At 40.3% G+C, this 24,384-nt stretch overlaps 1 protein-coding gene across 14 annotated transcripts in view; it reads left to right on the top strand.

The window, feature by feature from the left end:
* The window catches only part of pum1 (pumilio RNA-binding family member 1), a 137,000-nt gene that overhangs the window by 71,129 nt on the left and 41,487 nt on the right, over positions 1 to 24,384 (top strand). For 9 of the 14 annotated variants that reach the window (XM_069895305.1, XM_069895316.1, XM_069895314.1 and 6 more), the window contains 5 exons: positions 6,633 to 6,701; positions 15,671 to 15,779; positions 20,051 to 20,238; positions 21,878 to 22,041; positions 23,378 to 23,651. In XM_069895305.1, the coding sequence (XP_069751406.1) occupies positions 6,633 to 6,701; positions 15,671 to 15,779; positions 20,051 to 20,238; positions 21,878 to 22,041; positions 23,378 to 23,651 (804 nt within the window). The remainder of the gene's footprint in view (positions 1 to 6,632; positions 6,702 to 15,670; positions 15,780 to 20,050; positions 20,239 to 21,877; positions 22,042 to 23,377; positions 23,652 to 24,384) is intronic. The other 5 variants (XM_069895317.1, XM_069895312.1, XM_069895308.1 and 2 more) reach the window with 1 other exon arrangement.

Below are 24,384 nucleotides of genomic sequence, written 5' to 3'. Positions count from 1 at the left end.
AGTTTCCATTTAAACTTGTTTTTTTTTATATCTTTCATAGTCAAAATGCTTTATATTGGACACAATTTCACTTTTTTCCAAATTAATTTTGTAACTTGAAACTCTCTCATATTTTTCCAGTGTGGTCTGTAGTTTGGCCAAAGTCTAACAACACATCTGCAACTAGGTTGATTTTATGCTCCTCCTGGCCAACTCTGAATCCCTTTATATCTGAAACTCTCCTTATAATTTCTGCTAATGTTTCAATCACCAAAGCAGAGGCCTGGAGACACATCTGCTAGATCTACTCAAAGGAAACATCGACATTTGGCCATTGGTTATAATTTTAACCTGTCATTTATGCTGGAGAGTTTTTATCCAGTGAATAAATGTTTGCCCCATTACAAATTTTTCTAGTACTTTAAATAAGAATGGCTACTCTAGTTTATCAAATGTCTTTTCTACATCTAGGAATATACTTTGATTCTCTTTAGACTTAGCCAGATGAATTTTATTAAATAGTCTGCTCAAATTACCTGCAGAGAGTTTTTAACAAAGCCCTCCAGGTCCGAATCTATCAATTTTGGTAGATATTGCCCTAGTCTGTTGGTTAGTGATTTTGCCAAAATTTTGTAATATTTTAGTAAGGAGATAGGTCAATATGAGGATTGTTTTAGCAGATCTCTTTTTTTGGTAATACCATAATAATAGCTGTTGAAGGATTCCAGAAGAGTCTTAGTTTCAATCACCCAGTCCAACACATCTTTAAATTGTCTAAAAAACTCGAGCGGGAAATCATCTTCTCCAGGTGATGTATTTCCCTGTAATTTATTCAAAGCTTTTTCAGTCTCTTTAAGAAGGGGCAATTTAATCCACCGTATCTCTAACTTCCAATTTTGACAGTTCACTTACCGAGAGAAATTTGTCTATCTCAGTAAAATCCCCCATCACTTCTGATTTGTATAGCTTCATATATTGTTTTAAAGTTTCATTGATTTCCTTCTGATTGTATGTTAATTTGTCAGGCTCTGTTTGAATTGCATTTATCATCCTTGATATATCTTTCTCCCAATTCATAGTACTTCTGTTTTGACTTCAAAATAGTTTTTTCTAATCTATTTGTTTGTATAAAGTGTTGTATTTCTAATTTTGTTCTCTCTTTCTCCAGGCATTGACCTCTGCCATATATTCCTTTTTTTTTTGTATATGAAATTATCTGTCCCCTCAAATAGGCTTTGAGTATATCCCATACTTGGAAACTCATTAGAAGAGGGCTGATTTGTTTCAAACAATTCTTTGTTCCTTCATGAAATTACAGAAATCTGTCCTTCTCAGGAAGCCATTTTTATATACTTTCTTGCTTTTTGGGCACCGTTATAGTTAAAGTCAGAGGTGTGTGATTAGAAAATAATCTCGCTCGATATTCTGTTTCAGCCACTCTGTTTCTCAGTCATACAATTAAAAATAAATCTATTCTTGTATAGGAGTCATGAACCTTTGAGTGGAATGTATAGTCTCTCACCATGGGGTGTGACTGTCTCCATACATCTATCAGGTTTAAATATTTCATAAAAGATAGAACAGCTTTTGCCCTTGTCACTGTCCTTGTTGATTTAGCAAGGATGGGATCCAAGCAAAAATTAAAATCTCTGATCAGTATCTTTTACTGTTTTTAAGAAGACATTTTGTATAAAGGATTAATCAACAAAATTTGGTGCATAAATCTTAAGTATCCAGGATTCTGCATATTTCTGACAGCGTGCCATTACAAACCTTCGCTCTGGGTCATTGGATGTCTCTTCAATCAACAGCTGTATATTTTTATTAATTAAAGTTGCTACCTACCTCGCTTTGGAATTAAAAGAGGAGGATATAACTTGCCCCCAGTCCTTTTTTAATATGTTCCAATTTTGTAAGGTGCATTTCCTGTAGAAAAACTTTATCTAGCCTTTAATTATTTTTTAAGTGTGCCATAAACCTTCCTCTTTATGGGTCTGTTTAACCTGTTAATATTATAACTACAGTACAGCTCCGATTATCCAAAATCGAATTCTCTAAAATCTTCAGTTATCCGAAATTTAAAAAAAAAAATTTGGATAAATGAGGATATCTGAAACAAATCAGAAATCCTTACTTATCTGAAAATTTTGGAGCCAAACTGACCAGGGACGTCAAAACCCCCCAGTAGCAGTGGACCACGGGCTCCTAGCACAAGCAGGGCCTTGGTGGAAAGGTATCGGTGATCAGCGTGGCCAGCATTTTTTGGTGAGAATTAAACATTATTTTAATGCTTAAAATGCCTTGCGTTGTTGTTTGTTGTTTAAACACTGTTACAAGTGATTTGCTATAACTACTGGGCTGTTTTTAAAAAAAAAAATGACCAGTTCTCCGGGAAAAAAAATCTTTATCCGAAATAGGCCCAGTCCTGACCATTTCTGATAATCGGAGTTGTACTGTAATAAATTTTAATGTTCTATTCACATTTACATTTGTACATATTCAGCTTTCATTTGACCCTTTTGCTTATTTATATAGTACAGTGATTCTTCCCCCCCCACCCCCCCCCTAACAAACGTGTATTGCACCTGCTCGGATGGTGACAAAATTAAAAAAAAACCTCGGAAGCTCAAGAGAAAAGCCTGTGGTGTTATCCAAGAAAGAACCACCCCTTCAGCACTATTTTATAAAAATTCTCCCTTTCCAGTGCCATTAACCCCCTTAAGTCAGAGTCTCTGCCCTGTTACTATTTTGCTAAATATTTACTCTGTTGAGCTCTCCTTATACCTTTAAATATTATTTTAAATAATCATTAATAGATGAAAAGTATTAACTATCATTTTATTTTTTATCCAATTTTTAACTTTTATAGTTCACTTCATCTTTGTTTTCTGTTTTCTTTCTGGCATCTATTTTTGGGTCACCTTTATAGTTCTTGTAAAAAAAAAAAAAATCTCTCTACCTCCTTTATGGTTTTATAGATTTTGGAGTCCCTCTTTTACATTGATCCTAAGCGTCACTGGGTACAGCATCTTGTATTTTATATTCCATGTTCTTAATTATCTTTTAGCACCATCAAACTCTTTGTGTTTTACTACATTAGCACTTAAGCCTTGAAAGAATAATACTTTTTCTCCTTCCATCTCGACTGGGCCATTATTTTCCCAGGCATAATAAACTGCTGCCCTTAATGTTGCTTCCCGATCCCAGTAACTCAGAAATCTTACCAGGACTGGCCATGATCTTTGTTCGTGTTTTTCTGGGGCTCGGGCCCAATGAGTTCTCTCTATAAGTAGTTTTTCCTTGAATCTTCCCACTCCCATGACTCATGGGATTCCTGCTTCAAAGAAATTCACCAGATCATTCCCCTCAGTCCCTTCTCTCAGCCTAATGATTGATGATGAAAGCTCCTGCTGAAGTTTTCGATGTGGTTGATTTCTGTCCAGCAGCAGTTGTTCATCCCCTTTCCACTTTGTATTTTCCTCCAGGCACCTTAGTTCCTGAGTAATTATCAGGTCATTTTCAACCTGGCCCACCTGAGTTGTCAGGTCTTAAATTGCCATCACCATCCCTGCTAATTTTTTTCTCTGCAACCTCTCAGTACATTTTCCACCTTGGAGAATCATTCACACAGAACCTTCATTTTTTTTGGGTGGGAAATCCTGTGCCACTCCTCCACCTCTTTGTTCTGACATCATGGCGGCAGCTCCCTTATTAACTTCCTGTGGACGATTTTGGTAATTTTTAAGCTTCAGTTTTATTTTTCTGGGTCTTGTTCTTCTTGCCCATCATTTTTTTTTTAAAACGTATGACATTTTTTGATTTGATGACTTGAAATCAGTCTTTTAATCAATCGTCATGGAGAGCTCTTCCAACCCACGTCTGACTAGGTCCTTCGCATGATCACACCCTCAAACTGGAGTCTTGTCGTATAAATAGTCTGAGGGCCCCAGTTTGAGTAGTTCATCCTGTTCTGGTGTTCACTGTTTTCACTTTGCTAATGTAGTCTCTCCGCCCGGCCTCCTGAGTTGCGCTGGCGTCTCTCCACCCGGCCTCTTGAGTCGCGCTGGCGCCTCTCTGCTCGCCCGCCCGGCCTCCTGAGTCGCGCTGGCGTCTCTCCGCCCGCCCTCCCTCCTGAGTCGTGCTGCCACCTACCATTCGCCCTTCCGCCTGCCTGCAGAAATTAATTTTTTTTTTGACTCTCGTGTATAATGCGACCCCCCCCATCTATTTTTGTGGGGATAAAGGGGAAATTTTTTTGCATTATACATGAAAATTTACGATACTATTTTTCTAGAAAACAAAAGCATAATGCTGCCCTCCCCCTTTTCCACTCCGTTGGTATATTCAAGTAGAAGTTTATTTGTCATCTGATTGTGCCAGTGCAACCTGATGAAACAGTAGGTGCTTTCAATCTGCTTTGTAAAATGAGGTTAACTGGGTAATTTGCCTGGTTAGTGCCCCACTCATGAGGCAGCTTGAAAGGTCGTCCAAAGTCAAACAGGTCCCTGCCCTACCTCTGAGATAGTCAGGGAGCCCAGTTAAACTGAACCAGGATGCATCAACTGGCGAGTTGACTGCAAAATGGCAGATGTGATTATTCCTATGATGTAGGTGCTTGCGCGCTGGTGTCACAGGGTAACCCCGGCTGAACTGTCTGCGGTGATCAGGGGGTGAGTGGTCACTGCCGCGAGGGGATAAGACAGGGTCACAATTGGGGGGGGAGTGAGGTCGATGTCAGGGGGCACCACGATCAGCGGGAGAGGAGAGGGGTTGGTTGCCGTAGGTTGGGGGGGAGCATGATTGTCGGTGAGATGGAGACTGACAGACTAGTTTGATGCGTAACTTGCCTTGTCATTGCAGGGGCAAGATCCTCCTCAAATTACCGGATTGGCAATTTACTGGGGCTATTCCCCCTCAGCTTAAAAGGTGCTGGAGGCACATTTGCCCCACTAATCACACCTGGATCCCAGGAGGGCTACCCGGGTGCTGCAGCTTGAAAGCACCTAGTGTTCTCCAGTCCATGGTGCAGAACAGCACAATCCTGCACGTAGACTAACGATACATATTAAAATAAATATTACTGATAAATAGTAGAGTCACAGAGGGTTGTTTTAGTAGTTTTACAGTCATTCAGGAGTCTCACCATCCATGGGAAGAAGGTGTTCCTCAGCCTGGTGGTTCTGCCTAATCTGTATCTTTCTCGTTGGGAGCAGCATGGAGATGCTGCATGCAGGGTGGCAGGGGTCCTCCCTGATTTTACGAGCCCTCTTTAAACAACAATCCCAGTAAATGGAGGGGAGGGAGATCCCAGTGATCCTCTCTACCGCTTTTATAGTCATGTGGATTGACCTCCAAACCGATGCTCTCCAGCAACTACTGTGAATCAGCCAGCCAGGATGCTCTCAATAGAGCTCGTAGAAAGTTGATAGAATGGTGGGCGGTAGCCTCCACCTTCTAAGGAACCGCTGTCGCATCTTCATGACAAGTGAGGAGATGTGTGTCCAGGATAGATTGCTTAAATGGACTCTAGGAACTTGATGCTCTTCACTCTCTCCACTGCCAAACTAATTACATGTCGTGGAGGGTATATTATGAGCATTCAGTCTATCAATCTTCCTGAATGCCCAAGCAATTCATTGTTTCAAAGGCAAAATTTCTTTGGGTGGAATCCATTTATTTCCCTACAATTCAAAGTTTTGTGCAACATGGTTTAAAAAAAATTGAGTTTATACATATAGTATGGTAACAGGCCCTTTCAGCACATGAGCTTGAGTCACCTATTTAAATCCAATTAACCTACAATCCTGGTACATTTTGAAAGGTGGGAGGAAAGTGGAGCCCCTGGGGAAAACCCACGCAGACTTGGGGAGAATGTACAGACTTTTTACAGACAGCATGGGATTTGAACCTGGTCCTGATTGCTGGCATGGTAACAGCATTGTGCTAACTGTGCCTCCCCAAATTGCCTCAGTTTGTTTGATTCAGAGTTTTACCTGCATGGGACAGCGTTTTCTCATTGCCTGTCATGTTTTACACGCGATTGAAAATATAACCTGCCAAAGATGAGAAAAGGCCATTTAGATGATGGAGGCAATTAGCAGTCTCCTGTTTCTAATCACAATGTTCTGATAATTTGCCTTGAGTGCCATGTTCTAAAAATTCCTCCATTTAGCTGAAGAGCAATACTGGGCATAAAATTCTTTTCCCGTATTGCTGGCATTCGCATCTTGGCGTATGAGGTGGGGAGGCAATGTGCAGAGGCTAAACATCTCCCAAAGGCATAAAATGCAATGGTTTAAAGCTCAAGCACAAAGGCCTGATAACCGATGAATATTGGGGGGCGGGGGGGGGGGGTGGAGGGAAGTTAAATCTCTCTTGTTTGGAACACAAGGAATATGGATATGACATTGGGTTGTGTGATGGATACTGGGCATTCTTTTAAATCACTGGAGCTGCGATTTTTCTGAATAATTCATTATTATAAAGGAATAATTTGGTGCAACCCATTTTTAAACCCAATCTTCTACAGCAGTTCTTTTACTTTTAACTGAAAGTGCCATTCCATTTCAAAAGTTGGCTAATTTTTAGTGTGCCAGACTCAAAGTCTGTGGTTTAGTTCTGATTCTTATTGCTGTTGTTTTGGGCTTTTTTAGGTACGGTCCATGGATGAACTGAATCATGACTTTCAAGCACTGGCATTAGAAGGGCGGAGCATGGGAGAGGTGAGTATATAAAATGAGCGATCACTTACATTCACCTTGAATTTTTTGTTTTGAATGCCTTCTATTCATTTCTCAGTCTTGAAACAACACTTCCCTATGGTAGCATCATTGAGAATGATTTATTGATTCTGAATTTCCTCCTTTCCTAAATTGATATTGCAGTCAGAGATTACTATTGGTGACATGGATTAGCTTGTAATTTATGACATGCACATTTAATAATCTTATATACAGCAACCTCCTTTGAAGAAGACCGCAGAGCCCTCCTCACTGACAAAAGACAAAGGAGGAAACACCCAACCCCAACCAACCAATTTTCCCTTGCAACCGCTGCAACCGTGTCTGCCTGTCCCGCATCGGACTTGTCAGCCACAAACGAGCCTGCAGCTGACGTGGACATTACCCCTCCATAAATCTTCGTCCGCGAAGCCAAGCCAAAGAAGAAAAAATATGTTGCTGTATAAGTCGACTCCGCCTCTTCCCTTTCAGCCTCATTTTAAGGGTTTTATGATATATCTGGCACATGTCGACCCCAAGTTTCTGGCTGCCTGACATGCACCGTTAAGCAGCGTATAAGGGCCACCCCTCCCCCAAGCTCACAATGCCCAATATGGGATTGACCGGTCAGTGTATACGTTGACCGAGGACTCCTCCCCCCCCCCCCATTATAGATCATATGGATTGATCTGTTGGGCATTGGCTGGAGCTGATTGCTATCTTGGAGGGTCCATTGACAAAATGCAGCACAGGATGAAAATATGAAGTGAGCTTTAAGTTGAAAGTGATAAAATGGCCAAGAAAACCAATAACTGGACCGCTGCAAAAAAATTTGATGAGCAAGAAAAGCTGGTAAGAGATTGGAGGATTTTCTGTGAGAAAAGGAATCACTTGTTGGCCAGAGTTGGAAAATCACGTATGAATGGGTAGGTGAACAGAGGCAAGATTGCTACATAGTCAGCTGAAATAAAGAAAGAACATTTGCACTGCAGTGGCCCAAGTCACGCCCAGATCTCAGTGATGATTTTGTTTCATGAACAGGAAAAATCTGGTATAATGCCAAAAAACAAAACTTGTACTGAAAGATCTTGATCATAAAGTTGTAAGTTTTCACCAGTTTATTTTACGGAAGCAGCAGAAACACCAATTTGCACTGGCAAATATTGAAACATGGACGAAACCCCCATGAATTTTGCCATTATAGGCAATAGGACAGTGGAATGGAAGGTTGTTGAAACTGTGCAAACAACCAGGTTTACCGTGGTGTCATCATGCATGGCCAACAGGACCCATGGTAATCTTCAAATGCAAAATTAAGCCAAAAATTAAATTCCTTGGAGGTATTTTTGTATATTTCGGTGAAAAAGCTTGGATGAAAATGGTGTAAAACTATGGGTAGACAATGTGTGGAACAGGCATCCAGGCGGTTTACACAAAGAACACAGCTTGCTGGTCTGGGATATGTTTTGTAGCCACTTAACTGAGAACACCAAAAGAAGATTAGCACTACATAATACTGATGTAGCCGTTCTCCCAGATGGTTTGACGTTTATACTGCAACCTCTTGATGTCTGCTTGAACAAGCCATTCAAAGACCATGTGCACGAGGAATGGAATACGTGGATGTCGAGTGCAGAGAATTGGTTTACAGAAGGTGGGGCAATGCATTCTGCATCACTTGATATGCTGTGCAACTTCAAGGCATGGGATAAAATTAAAGTAAAAACTAATAATCCTTTAAAAAGTGTGGTATCTCTTGTGCAATTGATGGCATGGAAGATCATTTATTGTGGGACACTGATGACGAAGCTGAAACCACCTCATCAGATTCAGACATCGACCCATGTGATGACTGTTTAAACATTGAGAGAATGGATGTGCTTGCTGCCATCTCTACTTCGGATGATGATTGCGAGAGGGATTTTGAAGGGTTCTAAATGTGTTTTCAGACAATGATAGTGATTTGAAAGGTGCTAATTGAGTTGTTTTCAATAAAAACATCAATGAAGATCTGTTGCAGTTGGGTTTTTTGGTTTTTCAAGGGTCGAGTTGAATGCAAAATTGGTTTATCAAGGGTCAGCTTGTACATTGGATCAGCACGGATTGGATTTTGAGGTCTCAAAAATACATCTGGCGTATAAGTCAACCCTCATTTTTTGAGAGATTTTTTGGGTTTCATGACTCAACTTGTACACCAAAATATACAATATTTTTGCCAGTGTTGCCTGTTCTGTTAACTTGATTTTCAACGTACCTTTTCACAGCTCACTAATACCTTTCTATGGCTGCTATTATTTTGTTACAAAGGTAATTATGTAGTTTGGCAAACAGGCATTTTGATTTGTACGCTACACAGAAGAGGTTTCTAATCTGGCTGCTAGTTTGGCAAAATGTTTTTTTTTAATTTATACATACAGTACAGCAACAGGCCATTTTGGCCCACAAGTCCGTGATGCCCAATTTATGCCCCTTAACCTACACCCCAGTACATTTTGAAGGGTGGGAAGAAATTGGAGCCCCCAGAGAAAACCCATGCAGACAGTGTGGTACTTGAACCCCAGTCCGTCCCGATCACTGGCACTGTGAAACCGTTGTGCTATGCCAACTGTGTCGCCCTAAAAGGACTTCCAGTCCTGGGGTGATGAGCTTGGGTAGGAGTGTGGGGGGTTAATTGAGGCAGAAATCCAATTTGTTTGATGTTCTGCAACCTATTCCACAAAGTTCATTTTTGCATCTGCTTGTAAAAATGGCAACAATGCTGTGGCTGCTGCAAATGCAGCACTGATGCCGTCGTGCACTGCACAGGAGCAGAGATGCTTCGTCCAGTGTTCCTCTGCATTGTCCTACTGCTTGGATGTCATGCTTATCCGCCCTGTCCAGGTTTAAATGGCCTGTAGAATGTAACCGGCTGGTTTTTCCCCCCCATCCGAACTCCGAGGTTCTTGCCGAAGATGGCAGTGCCCATGCTTGACAGTCCAGTCCGTGGATGTTGCATGATTTGGGGGAGCAGTGGATCAGCACGTGGGCACTGAGCAGGAGAGCATCATCCTCCCAAACCCTTATCCCACCAAGTAGGAGAAATGGGTGAGGGGGCCCTATAGGGTAGAAGACCACTGCAGCAGACCAGCAAATTGCTGGCAGCCAAAGGCCTCCCATCGAGACTAGCTTGTGGGATGCGGGTATTGGATTGGGATTCCTGAAGGTGTCGATGGTCATCCCTGAGGGCATCTGGTGCTGACATTTTCCTAACCTTATCAGGGCTTCAGAACCAAGGTTTGAGGAGAATGACATGAATGTCAGTAACTTGTTCACAGCTGGCTTTGTGGGTATGGAGGCTATGAGGCAGGATTAGAAGAGGAGGCAGGATCTACAGACATTTTCTGAAGGGAGTGATGACTCATGTTTTTACAGTTCAAACAGAAGTAAATAAGTTTGGTGTATTTGGGTGCATTACAAAGGAATATTGAACCCCTTGCAGTCCTGACCAAAAAGAAGTTTCACTTGTCTGTTAAACAGACTCTAACTTGACCTTTGTCTTTGATTTATCACCATCACTTCTGACATTCAGGTTTACACAGTCTGTGATAAATGAATTTGTGTGCTAGTCAGAACCAACCAGTTTTGTCTTGCCAGACACCAAAATGTTGTTCTGTGACCACAAAGATAATCTTGTCCATAATTTGAAGCTATCCCATAATATTTGCAGTAATGTGCCACCCTATTTAATCGGTCTAAAATTCAAGTCTTCTTGCATCTGTCACATCACCTCTCTGCCATAGCGCATGCAGTTGCAACATTCTCTTGGATTCCTCTTTCCCTGAATTCTCCATAAACCTGTTTAACCCTCTAATTAGGGCTGTATTTTATACATACCCCTGTGGTTGTAGATTTGTTTTGGCTTCCTCTTGTGTACAACCTTCCAAAATCTCTAATTCTGCATGCGACTATCCTTTAGTTTGATTAATTGATGACTATCTTCATTTTGTTACCTCCAAACTTCCTGAAGAATCATCTTTTTAAAAGGTAATTTATAGATGCATTTCCAATTCTGATCAAGGATCTTTAACCCATATTGTTAACTGTTTCTTTTCTACTGCAGGTACTGAGAGTTTCCAGTGTTTTTTTTTTAAATTGCATATTTCCAGTGCTTGCAGTTTTTTGACTTTAACCATATAACCACTTACAGCACAGAACAGGCCAGTTAGGCCCTACTAGTCCATGCCGTAGCAAATCCCCACCCTCCTAGTCCCACTGACCAGCACCCGGTCCATACCCCTCTAGTCCCCTCCTATCCATGTAACGATCCAGTCTTTCCTTAAATGTAACCAATGATCCCGCCTCGACCACGTCTGCCGGAAGCTCATTCCACATCCCCACCACCCTCTGCATAAAGAAATTTCCCTTCATGTTCCCCTTATAATTTTCCCCCTTCAATCTTAAACCATGTCCTCTAGTTTGAATCTCCCCCTTTCTTAATTGAAAAAGTCTATCCACATTTACTCTGTCTGTCCCTTTCAAAATCTTAAACACCTCTATCAAGTCCCCTCTCAATCTTCTCTCCAGAGAAAAAAGCCCCAGTCTGCACAACCTTTCCCTGTAACTCAGACCCTGAAATCCTGTCAACATTCTCGTGAACCTTCTCTGCACTCTCTCTATTTTGTTTATATCTTTCCTATAATTTGGTGACCAAAACTGTACACAGTACTCCAAATTTGGCCTCACCAATGCCTTGTACAATTTCATCATAACCTCCCCACTCTTGAATTCAGTACTCCGATTTATGAAGGCCAACATTCCAAATGCCTTCTTCACCACACCATCTACCTGAGTATCAGCCTTGAGGGTACTATTTACCATAACTCCTAAATCCCTTTGTTGCTCTGCACTCCTCAATTTCATTTTCTGTTTTTGATCATTTGTCTTGCTTTTCATTTCCAGTACTTTGCCAGGTTATGTTTGATCATGTTGCTTTTGAGATTTCATTTTAAATTTGTAGAAATTAAACTTTGTGACTCTATGGATCGAAGGGAATAATTGTGGGGAAAAGAACAATTTTGAGCTTGCAATGGATTGCTCTATCACGTGACATATACATTCTTTTATACAGATTGTAATATTTTGACAGTCGTCTCAGAGATGAGGAAGAAAAGATGACTTTTACTCTGGGACATGGGTGATATTTAAGGACAGGTGTTAAAGGTTCTGCTAACATGGAAAATGGAGGTGCTGGCATTTGAGTTTGACCTTTTTGGGTGTTTTAAATTAATTTTGCAGTTCTAGTCATTATGTACTTGGATTTTGAGCAAGTTTGTTTTCCCTCATTAATGGCCAATCTTTTCTATAAAGGCAAAACTTTAGGATCTGTTGATCTTGTTATATAATTTTGTAAGTAATAACTCTCATAGGATGACCCAGCCACAGAGGGAACAGATTTTTCCAACAATTCATAGGGTTGGCCCAGACATTTCATTTGGGGCAAATGTATCCACTGTGGTCTTCTTCAGTTCTGGTGTAAGGCCTGTTTAATTCTTGAAGCATCGGAATCAGTTTGTGGTTCGTGGAGCATTTTAATAAAGTGAATGCTCTTTCACTGTGTATTTGATTCTAAAGCTTCTGGCATATTCCAAGTGCATTTAAGCTAATGGGTCTACATAGTTAGAACTTTCAGAAGAAATTTCTTTTAATAGTTTCTAATAATGGGGAAGTTGTTAATGTCCAGTTTACTTTGGTTTTGGTGGCAATACAAAGTTTTTGACTGGACCTCCAATGTAAATTTTGCTTTTGAATGCTAATGTATTAAATTTATAAAGAATTTTAATGCTTTCAAGATACCACATACAATTTTCCTCAAAACAACTGATATATCCAACACCACAGGAAGAGAGATGGATGATTTTAAAATGTCCTTTTTAGTATTTTTTTCAGGGTTGCAACCTCATTGGCTGGCTTCAAATGCTGTTGAATATTTTTTATATACAAGTTACTTTGTGTAGAAAATGTTTCAAAAATAACATCTTTGCAAAATGCTGTGGTGACTTATTTCAAAGTTGTATACTGTAACTCATTTAAGATTCCCCACAATTACAGATACTACAGGTAAACAATCCTTTACCTGGATATCTAAAATCCAGAAATCTCCAAACACCAGCATTTATTTCCTGGTCCTGGTACAGCAGGGAGGGAGGGAGCAAGAGAGAGGGAGGGAGAGAGAGAGAGAGAAGCATGACTAGCTTGGATGGAGGTGGGGGGAGAGAGACAGCAGCATGACTCAGGTGGGCAGGGAGAGAGACGTGTCAGCACGACTCGGGTGGGGGGTGGAGGAGAGAGACAGCAGCGCGACTCGGGCGGGGAGAGAGATGGCAGCGGTACTCGGGCGGGGGGAGAGATGGCAGCGCGACTCGGGCTGCTGGGGGGGGAGAAAGACGGCAGCGCAACTCGGGCTGCTGGAGGGGAGGGACGGCAGCACGACTCGGGCTGTGGGAGGGGGGAAGACGGCAACGCGACTTTGGCAGGGTGGTGGAGGAGCGAGACCAGCGCGACTGGATGGGGGTGGACACGGCAGCACAATTTGGGTGGGCTTAAATCTGGGGCAGCTGGCCTTTGTTCAAAAAATCCAAAATTTGGAACTCACTGTCCCCCAAGGGTTCCGGATAAAAGATTGTATACCTGTAGGACCACCCTGTTGGGGCTTCAGCCCTAAAAGTTTCATCAATACCATACACCCATTGAATAGGGACATTGCTATTTAATTGAGATCTGATTAATGGCAATTATTTTTGATTGTATAGTGTACTGAGCAAGGTTGGAGACATTTGAGCCCTGCAGATGGCTGAATTGATAAAGCCATGAAGTAACCAGGACAAGTTGAAGACCCTGCAGTCAAAAAACTGATTTGTGAAGTGTCAGTATGAGTTAGGGATTTATCTTGGCATCCCTGTGTCTTTGGAGTGGAAAATCTAGTCTTGGAAGTTCTTGTAGCAGATGATTGCTGTAGAAAAATGCTCATGTAGATAAATACGTCAGTGGTTTGTTGTTCTTGCCTGCATTGTAGTTATTTGTCAGAGATTGGAGAATGATTTATTGAGGTGGGAGGGGCCAAGGGGGCTTTTATATGAATTTCATTAGATATGTTCATTTGGGACTTGCATGTTTTTGTGTAAAAACTGCCTCACTTCAAACAAGTGTTGAAAACTCAGGCAACAAGTCATGTTTGGAGCTGTTTATTTTGGGGATCCCAAAACATTTGTAAAAGCAAATGCTGGTCCCGATCTGCAAATCTATCACAATGATTTCTGAGGATAATTTGAATACTGGAATGTGCAAATTCTCAGATAAACTTTTCTGTGTTGGTCTGCAAATACATTATTGTAAGTTGCATATTGATTGAGTGTGGCATTCTTTGATGTTATGGCATCTGCTTTCAATGTAAATATAATGAGAAGCAGTAGTAAAGTCCTGAACTTGTGTGCGAAGAATCCAAAATGCTGCTGGGGAGACAAAGATTTGAGAGGATAATATGTTATATCTGTGTGTTGTGCTGTGGAAAAAGATGTGATCTGTTAAAGTTTGGATGACCAAACCTTGATTTAGTAAGTACAGGAGCTGTAAAACTCCCACACTTCAGTCATCTGAACTTTGCCATATTCTGCAGAGTTCAGAATCTCACTTAGCCGTTGACTTTGATTGTTCTCAGCCTTGCTCATGAACAATAGAATGTCACTCGTCCTAACCTGCTTGCTGATCTGATGCATTGGTCCTTTAAGTATTGGCTGATAGTTGCTTTGTGATTATTAGTGTAGGTGGATGTTTTTCATTTTTAATTTAATTGTTCAAAATTTTAAGTGATGCAAGGTACTTAATTTTTAAATCTTCAGGCGTATTACAGAATCCTGCAGAGTTTTATGGTAGACCTTTCATGCCATTGTACACATAAAAATTACCGTTTAAAGTTATTCTACAAATAGGGATGACCACACCATTCTTGATGTAAGTGCCCATATGGCAGTAGTTTTCAGAATTATTAATCATTCTTGAACTTTTGTGCCCTCTAATTATACAGAGATAGTATTTTTTTCTAGTTTTTGTATTTTGTTATGCACATGGGCTTCCAGAAGTGTGTGTTTTGGATTTGGGAAATAAAGTTACTCCTTGAAATTGCACAAAACTGGCAAAAATTCAGGTTTTCTTTCCCCTATATTGTACGTCTTTTTTTTCTTCATTCAGCCATGTATCCAGGGAGGTTTCCTGCTGTTGCATTTGAGTCATCTGGGGATCTTTGCATTTCAATCTAAATTCCTTTAGAGGATGTGTAAGATGTTATTTCTCTTTCAGGTTTCTTATGTCAGAAATTCTTGTCCAGTGGCTTTGAAAGAATGAGAAAGGCTAAGTTCTTGTTTCTTTTGTCACTTGTTCTCTTTTGTCTTAGCCTCCCACCAAACATTCATTTGCCACAAGTGGATCATGCTCTCTTTGGATCCAACTAGACATCCTAGGCAGCACTTCAAATACTGAGTGAAATTCTCCTGTCAGTGATGGCTTTAATCAGGGGGGCCCATCAGAAACTGAATTGAATCTAGGAAACTATTGTCTATAGCTTGGTCATTGATCTGGCTTAGTAATTGGTAATATATTTTGATTTTTTTTTGAACAGCTGGTCTTGTAGGAAATTATAGCTATGCACTTGGCAGTTGATAAAATTTAACATGCTACCAACCCTTTTTTGAGGTCCCAGATTTAATTCCAGCTCAGTGGTGTAGTTTTCACAAATAGTTTATAACTTTGACATGGCATTAGGCTTTTTGATTTTTTGATATCTGTCACAGCAAACACTAACTTTTTGTGATACAAGTTAGACTGATGATCAGAGTCAGTGAGATAAGATGGAAGATCGTGTGGGCCTCAGCCAATGAATAGATTTATCAGCACATGGTTGTAATGCTCTTCCTCTAATTATTTTTCTCTTGCCTATGCAGCAGCTTCTGCCTGGAAAGAAATTCTGGGAATCTGATGATACAAACAAGGATGGACCGAAAGGGATATTTCTTGGAGATCAGTGGAGAGACAGTGCATGGGGGCCTTCAGGTAAGAATGGCATTAGTCAAGGAAAAACCTGGGTAAATTGTTTATTAATTGTCAAGGATTTGTATTAATGCCAATTAAATGAATATTTTCAAATTACTAAGGATGAATGCATACTTTTTGACTGGGTTATATTGCTGTATGAAAATATATTGACATTGAATCCACAACTATTTCAGTGACCTGAAACCAGCGAAACTGCACAATCTAGACCGTCAAATTGGAAACTTAGAAATTCTAAAGGTAGTGAAGATGCCTCTTTGCTCAACCGAGATTCTAGATTTGCCCAGTTTCTTGGCAAATAAATGGTTCATTACTCTAGTGCCCTATGAAAGGATTTTGTGAAAAGTCCATGGGGCAGGTGACTTTGAATGGAATATAGGTTGACTACAGGCAGAGATGGATCTTTTCCTGGTTGGTACTGAGCATTTTGTAGTGACTTGGTTGAAGCAGCCAAAGTACAGATGCTAAATTTGATGAAGCCACAAAGAAGGGAAAGCAAGTAATGAAAAGTCATGTTACAAAGGGATACAGATAGGTTAACTGAGTGACAGACATTGTGAAGAGAACTGTGTGATATCCATTGTGGAAAAAATTAAAGCATGGTAACTGAATTGTGAGAGAAGTTGTAGAGGGATCTGGGTGGATAGCAATTCGAAACTAGGTCATTGGTAATTACAAGGGGAATTGTAGACAAAAGCTTATGGTTCATCTGTATGAGCATTGGTGTATTTTGTTTTTTTTTCTCCAAGAAGAATGTCAATGTATTGCAAATTCATAGATTTATTAAGCTAATACTGATTGAACCATGAAAGGTCTTGATGTGGAGAAGACGGTTTTCACATGGGCAAATCGGGGTTGGTTGAGAAATAGAAGCTGCCATTTGATACAAATGGATGAAAAACTATTGAAGGTTACAAGTCTTTGGAACTCTTTCTCAGTGGTCAGTGGAAGCAGAGTCCTTAATTTTATTTTGGTAGAGAGATTTGTAATATACAAAGTGGTGAAAGGTTATTAGAAAATCAGAGTTGAGGTTTTCGTAAGATCTGCGATGATTTTATTAAACTGTCAAGCAGGCTTGAAGCTCAAATAGCCTAATTTGTATGTGGCATAATTGGATGCAGACCATTTGTCCTATTGAGTCTATTGTGTGCATGAAGTCAGAGCCTATCGAGAAAACGAGATCATCCTTGTTAGCAATTTGTTCGATATTTGGACTTCAGAATGCTTTGCAATTTAGTTTAACTTGGAATTTTATGGAAAAGCTTATGGATCTATTTCCCTTAACTGATGCCAATTGATGTAGTTTGTACAATCTATTATAAATCACTAATGAGAATACATGAATTCAGCCTCAATGTGTAAGCTAATGCTCTTCAGGTTTGTTTCTCTTTGTAAATAGGATTTTTAATTGATTTTTACACTTTGCTGTTATCAGACTTTTATAGTTCAGATACTAGCAGTTTATGCAATTAAAAAAAATTGTTAGGTTAGGGAATTTTATGATCATATAATGTATCATATTCTAGAACCGACTCTTCTTGGTGGATGACAATTGTAACTTTGCAGGTCTGAGTCAATATTGATTTCACGGGAGATTCAGTACTGCAGATGTTGAATTCTGGAGCAAAAAAAAACCAGCTGGAGGAACTCAACAGGCCGAACAGCATCAGTGGGAAAATAAGTGGTCAATGTGTTGGGCTAGAACTCTTGATCAAGTGATGGAAGTTGGCCAGTATCACGAGGACAGGAAGGGTGAGATTGGATGGAGGCCAGTTGGATATTAGTAAATGAGGAAGGTCTAAAGGATGACAGGCAGATCGGGAGGCAAAGCCAGAGGCAGATAATTAGCAGGTGACAGGGAAAGGGGAGAGGGGAAAGAGAATTAAACGGTTAGGTCAAGCAAGATGGGTTGCATAGAGTGGGGTTGGACACAATTGGAGGAGTTTAAGTGGAGACCAAGGATATTTTTCTTGAAGATGAGAAATATCACCCTCTCTACTTGGCAGATATCAGCACTGGTGGCCTTTGTCTCCACATCACCCTCCACCCCATTACATTGACTCCAACCTCACCCTGTATGACCGATCTTCCACTTGACCACCTGTAATTTTCTTGCTCCCCCCTCTCCCTTTGTCTGGCACCTGCTAGTCATCTATTTCCACATCCTCATCTTGTCAGTTATCCTTTACCCTTGGTTAACTAATCTCCCTCCAACTCATCCCACCCTCAGTTATACTGGTTTTCTCTCCTTTGCATCCTCTGTCTTGATGAAGCGTTCAGATCTCTAACATTGACCATTCTTTTTCTCCCACTGCTCGACCTGAGTTCCTCCAGAAGATTGTTCTTTTTGCCGAGTGCTGATTCAAGCACCACTGTAGAATTGAGCATGTGATCTCATCTTTATGCAATGGCAGTTTTAAGTGAGTGCCACATTGTTTATAAACTAAAACCTATTTTGGTGGGCATAACATGGTGTTATTGGGGTTCTGACGTGACATTTTGCCATTAAGAGAGACTGTGGAAACAGACCCTTCATTCTGCTGAATTACCAAGCACCAAGACTTTTTTCCATTAATTCTACTTCAATTCACCTTATTCCTCACATCTTCTCTTCCCCCTCCGCCCCCCCCAAATTCAACCATTCATCTAAACGGTAAGGTAGTTTACATTTTTTGCATGTGGGAAGATGTGGAGGACGTGCAAACTCCACACGGGCAGAACCAGAGTTTACAGGATTGCCTAAAGTTGTAAGGCAGCAGCTGTATTAGGTGTGTCACTGTGCTGCCCTTCGAACAAATGTTTGTTTCAGCCAGCACATCTAAAAGGCACAAGCACATGGCAAAAATAGAGCCCTATTTTCCTATGGAAGTAAATACCTGTTTCATAAGAGTATGTGCTTTTTCATCATTCTCTTTGCAACCCATTTCGACTTTATTTTTAAAAAGTGTGCAGGCATATTGAAAATGCCCAATATCTTTCAAATGCCTAGCTTCAGCTTGACTCATTGACCTGAAAACATTGATAACAAATCTTTTCAAAAGTTTTGCTTCCTTAAAAAAAAAGGGGGGATTATGATAGACAACTTCAAGCTGAATGCAATGATAATTTCAGATTTGCTGTATCATGTGGGAAGTTGGAGAAACATTAAATTAACTTTGATTGAATTTAACATGTTTAATCGTATAATGATGCTGTCATTGCATTAGTTCAACTGACCTAAAAAATGTTTTGCTGCTGATTTTAATTTGTACTCAGCATCTGATGCCTCTCACGTCAATGTCCAGCAATAATCATCCATCATTGATGGATTCCAGTTGCCCTGATTCCACTTTTTCCATGGTCGCAGTGTCTTGGCGAAACCTTTCGCAATGTTAATCACTGACTGCACCGAGATCAGCAGGGAAAAAGTGTGACTTAAATTATGACAGGAAATCACAAAAATAGGTTACATCTTTTTAAGGTTTAGGTGATTTCTGTGATCAACAGTCTAACATCCATAAAATACCTTAAAATGTTCAGGAAGCAAACATATTTGTTGTCCAGGGTAATTAAACATCTCATCACTGCAGATCAGTAAGTCAGTAATTTGGAAATTCCAAGGACTTGAGTCTTTCTTCTGTAACAATTCCTCCCTATTTCAATTAAATAGAGTTTATAAAATATATTTTGGCTGCTCATTATGTTCAATATTTTCTCTGCTGTTGTGGATGGTAAAGGATTCCAACAAGCTGTAAATATATCAAAATCTATACTGCCAGTGATATGGATTCAGGGACCAGCTAATTTGTCTTGAGGCAAACATATGCAAGGATACATAGCTTTAGAATGTCCTGTCCCATCTTGAGGATTAAATCTATCGGTGCTATATTCAGGAGTGTGCAAGTCTTGCCTGAAAATAACACCAGTGACCCCCATCCCCACCTCTCCAGTCCAAGCAGGCAATGTATATAAAGTATTTGCTGCAAGAAATGATTCAATCTTGGTTTGTTTTAGAAAAGATTAAATATAAAATCAGGCTCGAGTTGCTCTTGAAGGTATATAGGAAAATTTTTTGAACCATTAACAATATACGATGCCAAGTTTGGTATTTCCGTTTGAAGTTTGTTGTTGTCTGGAGCTACCGCTATTTCGTATTGTAATTTGCTATTTAAAGATGAGCAGTTTAATGCGTGTGATTTATTTCACTTGAGAAAGCATCTGTGCAACTACATTCTAGTAAACTTGGTGTAGCATTCATTAGTAACAGGGAACTTGTTTAACCTCTTGCTCAGATCACTCTGTGTCACAGCCAATCATGGTACAAAGGCGTCCTGGCCAAGGTTTCCATGGCAGCAGTGAAGTCAACTCTGTCCTATCTCCACGTTCTGAAAGTGGTGGACTGGGTGTCAGTATGGTGGAATATGTGCTGAGCTCTTCTCCTGGGGAAAAACTGGAATCCTGCCTCAGAAAAGGACCATTTGTAAGTATTGAGAATGTTTTCTTTTTAATTATCCTCAGAGTAACTAGTTGTGAGGAAGTAGGAGAACAATGGTTTTTGTCTGCCATTTCAGTTGCCACAGATTGGCTTCAATGCTGTCAGCTCTGCCATAGCCATTTGTTAGGCAAACTAAAATGTTAACACGTGATATTAACTCAAATGGATGTAATTCATTAGCAAGCTTTTTTCCAAAGAATATTCTTGTAAAATCTTAACAGCTGAATTTTCAGCAGATTTCAAGATAGGTGAGAATAGAAGCAATCACCAATTTACTGGCCCTTGTCTCAAGGGGTAATTCATAGCCAGGTCCACAGTCCGTTGTGATCTTAATTGCCCAGATTGGTACAATTTCTGCTGACCCATGTAGTTTAGATCACCCTTAGAGTCATCTCCATCGGGCACACAAAACTCAAAACGGTCAACCAGTTTACCTATCTCGGCTGCACCATTTCATCAGATGCAAGGATCGACAATGAGATAGACAACAGACTCGCCAAGGCAAATAGCGCCTTTGGAAGACTACACAAAAGAGTCTGGAAAAACAACCAACTGAAAAACCTCACAAAGATAAGCGTATACAGAGCCGTTGTCATACCCACACTCCTGTTCGGCTCCGAATCATGGGTCCTCTACCGGCACCACCTACGGCTCCTAGAACGCTTCCACCAGCGTTGTCTCCGCTCCATCCTCAACATCCATTGGAGCGCTCACACCCCTAACGTCGAGGTACTCGAGATGGCAGAGGTCGACAGCATCGAGTCCACGCTGCTGAAGATCCAGCTGCGCTGGATGGGTCACGTCTCCAGAATGGAGGACCATCGCCTTCCCAAGATCGTATTATATGGCGAGCTCTCCACTGGCCACCGTGACAGAGGTGCACCAAAGAAAAGGTACAAGGACTGCCTAAAGAAATCTCTTGGTGCCTGCCACATTGACCACCGCCAGTGGGCTGATAACGCCTCAAACCGTGCATCTTGGCGCCTCACAGTTTGGCGGGCAGCAGCCTCCTTTGAAGAAGACCGCAGAGCCCACCTCACTGACAAAAGGCAAAGGAGGAAAAACCCAACACCCAACCCCAACCAACCAATTTTCCCTTGCAACCGCTGCAATCGTGTCTGCCTGTCCCGCATCGGACTGGTCAGCCACAAACGAGCCTGCAGCTGACGTGGACTTTTTACCCCCTCCATAAATCTTCGTCCGCGAAGCCAAGCCAAAGAAAGAAGAGTCATTAAGGTGCAAAGAATTCAAGGTTCACAAATGATTCACATTTTAATCCTGTTCATAAAAATCTAACATGCATTTGAATGCCAATGCATTGATACTGATCTCTTCATGACTAGTATCATTGATGAAATTGATCAAAGCTGTAACTCAGCTATTGTTGAAATTTCCATTTCACCAGTACATCAGTTTCATTCTGCTTGTGTGTATTACTGATGTCAGAAAGTTAATTGCAGTTACTTGTGATATCATGGGACTTAAGTAATTGGGCTTTCCAAGTATCTGATTAGTGTACTCCTGAATACCAAGTCTGCAGCAGGACAAAATAATGTGCTAATGTGTTAGAATAACTGGTAAAACATGCTTTCACCATCTTTTCCCTCTGCCCTATTTTTTCCAGGGTACTGGAGATAATGAGCCTCATACTGATAAAGGAGATAAAAAAGGAAAATCTTCATTTGATGGGGATAAGATGGGAGATCTGAAAGAAGTAGAAGATGATGGAATTGATAAAACAAACGGCATGGTAGTGCAAAATGGTATTGATTCTGATAAAGACTTCAGGTATGGAGTAAAAAACGAGTTGTTCTCATTTGCGATAGATAATATAAGGATTTTGACAAATGTTTTCATTTTGAAGCAGTATCAACATTTGCTCAGTACAGGTTGTGCCTCTCTTATATGGCACTCTGTGGTCTGGCAACCCTCATGGTCCAACACGTTTGAACCTGCTGCTGTTAGTACAAACTCCTTACAGACAGCGTGGGATTCGAACCCTGATCCGTGTTTATTCTTTTCCTTTGAAAATAAGCCTCATTCTTTTGTTTGAACGCTTATCACAGCCTTAATTGATCTGCTTGGCTTCTTTCACCAATGTATGTATTTCCATTTCTTTGCTTTTGTACCCCAGAAACACCCTAATTTGAAATGATCTCTCATTTTCCTATTGCTTTCTTCATGTATTGGATTTACCCAAAGCACTTTCCTGTTTCAAGTTTTGCTTTTTTTTTTAATTTTTACCCATGAATTTTCTGTTGTATCACTTTCATTAACTGATCTACAATGATTGATGTTTTTTTTATTGGTCTTAAAATCATTCAGTAAGTTTTTTCCCCCTCTTAAGAACATAGACTTTGTTATGGTTTCTAAATTGAATATCAACTGCCGAAAGTTGACTGCAGTCTCTAGGCTGGCATTCATTTATAATATCAGAATGTGACAAGATTTAGTTTATTTTGGTCTCATTCAGTATTGAATATCTGTTTTTAGAAAAAAAAAAGTTTTTGCTTGCAAAATCTTACTGTATGTGACGACTCGTGTATAAGATGACCTGGAATTTCCACATAAAATGTTGATAGAAGACACCTCCAAATCTGGCACATACTGCTGACCAGTGGTGCTGTTAAAAGCAAATCACAATATTTTAATAACAAATTATCATGTCAAGGTTTCAATTTTATTTGGATATTTTAAAATACCACTGTTGGCTCCTATAACAGGCCATTTAAAGCCTGTACAGAGCTGATAGCAATTGGAACTGGGTGGATGGACCCTGTGGAGCGCTGAGACTTAACTAACAGGGTATGCACAAGATTGTGTCGGAGCCGACGGGAAGATAGAAGCAGTGTCGAGACTTTGCTTGCAAGGCTAAGATTTTGGACTCGGCATATAAAACAACCCTGATTTTAAGGTGAAAGTTTTGTTTTGGGATCATCTAATACGAAGGCCTATACGGTAATCTCGAAAATAAATTCAAATCTCAGAATTGGCATTCATTTGCATCTTCACTTTGTCAACTTAAAGATGCATGAGTGCCCATCTTTGAAATAGGCTTTGACAGTATGAGATGTCAATTTTATGTGTATCGAACAAAAGTTCACAAGGAATTTTGTTTATGTAGCCGTACCCCTGGCAGTTGTCAAACCTCCCCAAGTGAAGTGGTGGATTTACTTGGACCTAATCAGAACAATTCAGAAAGCCTGGGTCAACTGGCCAACAGCAACAATGTAAAGCCCACAGAAGACTTCAATAACGTTGAGTCACAAAATGTGCCCTTGGATTCCATGGAACCTGTAGGACTGGATTCACTTCAATTTGATTATTCCAGTAGCCAAGTGCAGATGGACTCTGGAACGGCTGCTGTGAGTCTGTTTGATTACAGCTCCCAACAACAGGTCAGTTTGTCTTCATATATACAACTGAGTTGATGTCGGATCATTTTGATTCACTGATTGTGCAGTAGGCCGTTTATAACATGCCTCTTTCTCAATACAAACTGGAGAATCTTGATTACTTTTCACACCACAAACCTTTTGATGCCCTGTTAAGCAGTATTCCTACTGAAAAGCAATTCCAAGATCCTGGCATATGGAACTCTGTTCTGAAATTAAAGTTTAAATTTATATTTGAGCATCTGAAGTTACAGAATTCAGTTATTAAATACTTTTAAAAATTGTGGATACTCCATCTTCCAGAGAATTGCAAGTATTTCTGTTACTTGAGGTTTGGAACAAGAGGGCAAGGTGACACTATTGATTTAGGCCAGAGTGTAGAGAAAATATTAGCATGTAAACCACAAAAATGAAGTATAAGCCTAAAGTTTAAACCACAAACATGAAGTATAAGCCTGAAGTTCAGCTATGCTGCCTGGTTTCCACATTACAGTTGTTTCATAATTCCATTTCCAATCTGCACAAATATTTTGCAGTCTTTACATGGTAGTCAAGCCCAATAATGTCCTTACTATTATATTGGCATTCAACACTGGGGGGGAGGGAGAGAAAAGTAGTGAGGGATAGCTAGTGAACACTAGCTGTCTGTCTTCAATACATCAAAATTAGTTATAGCCTCTCCTTCAGTGCTTAAGAATGCAAGGAATATAGAGCGGAAATGGATTTTTTGGGCCAC

The sequence above is a fragment of the Narcine bancroftii genome, chromosome 8, assembly GCF_036971445.1.
Source record: "Narcine bancroftii isolate sNarBan1 chromosome 8, sNarBan1.hap1, whole genome shotgun sequence".
NCBI classification, from domain to species: Eukaryota; Metazoa; Chordata; class Chondrichthyes; order Torpediniformes; family Narcinidae; genus Narcine; species Narcine bancroftii.
The sequence above is the reverse complement of the archived record's forward strand: the minus strand, read 5'-3'. Positions and strand labels throughout refer to the sequence as shown.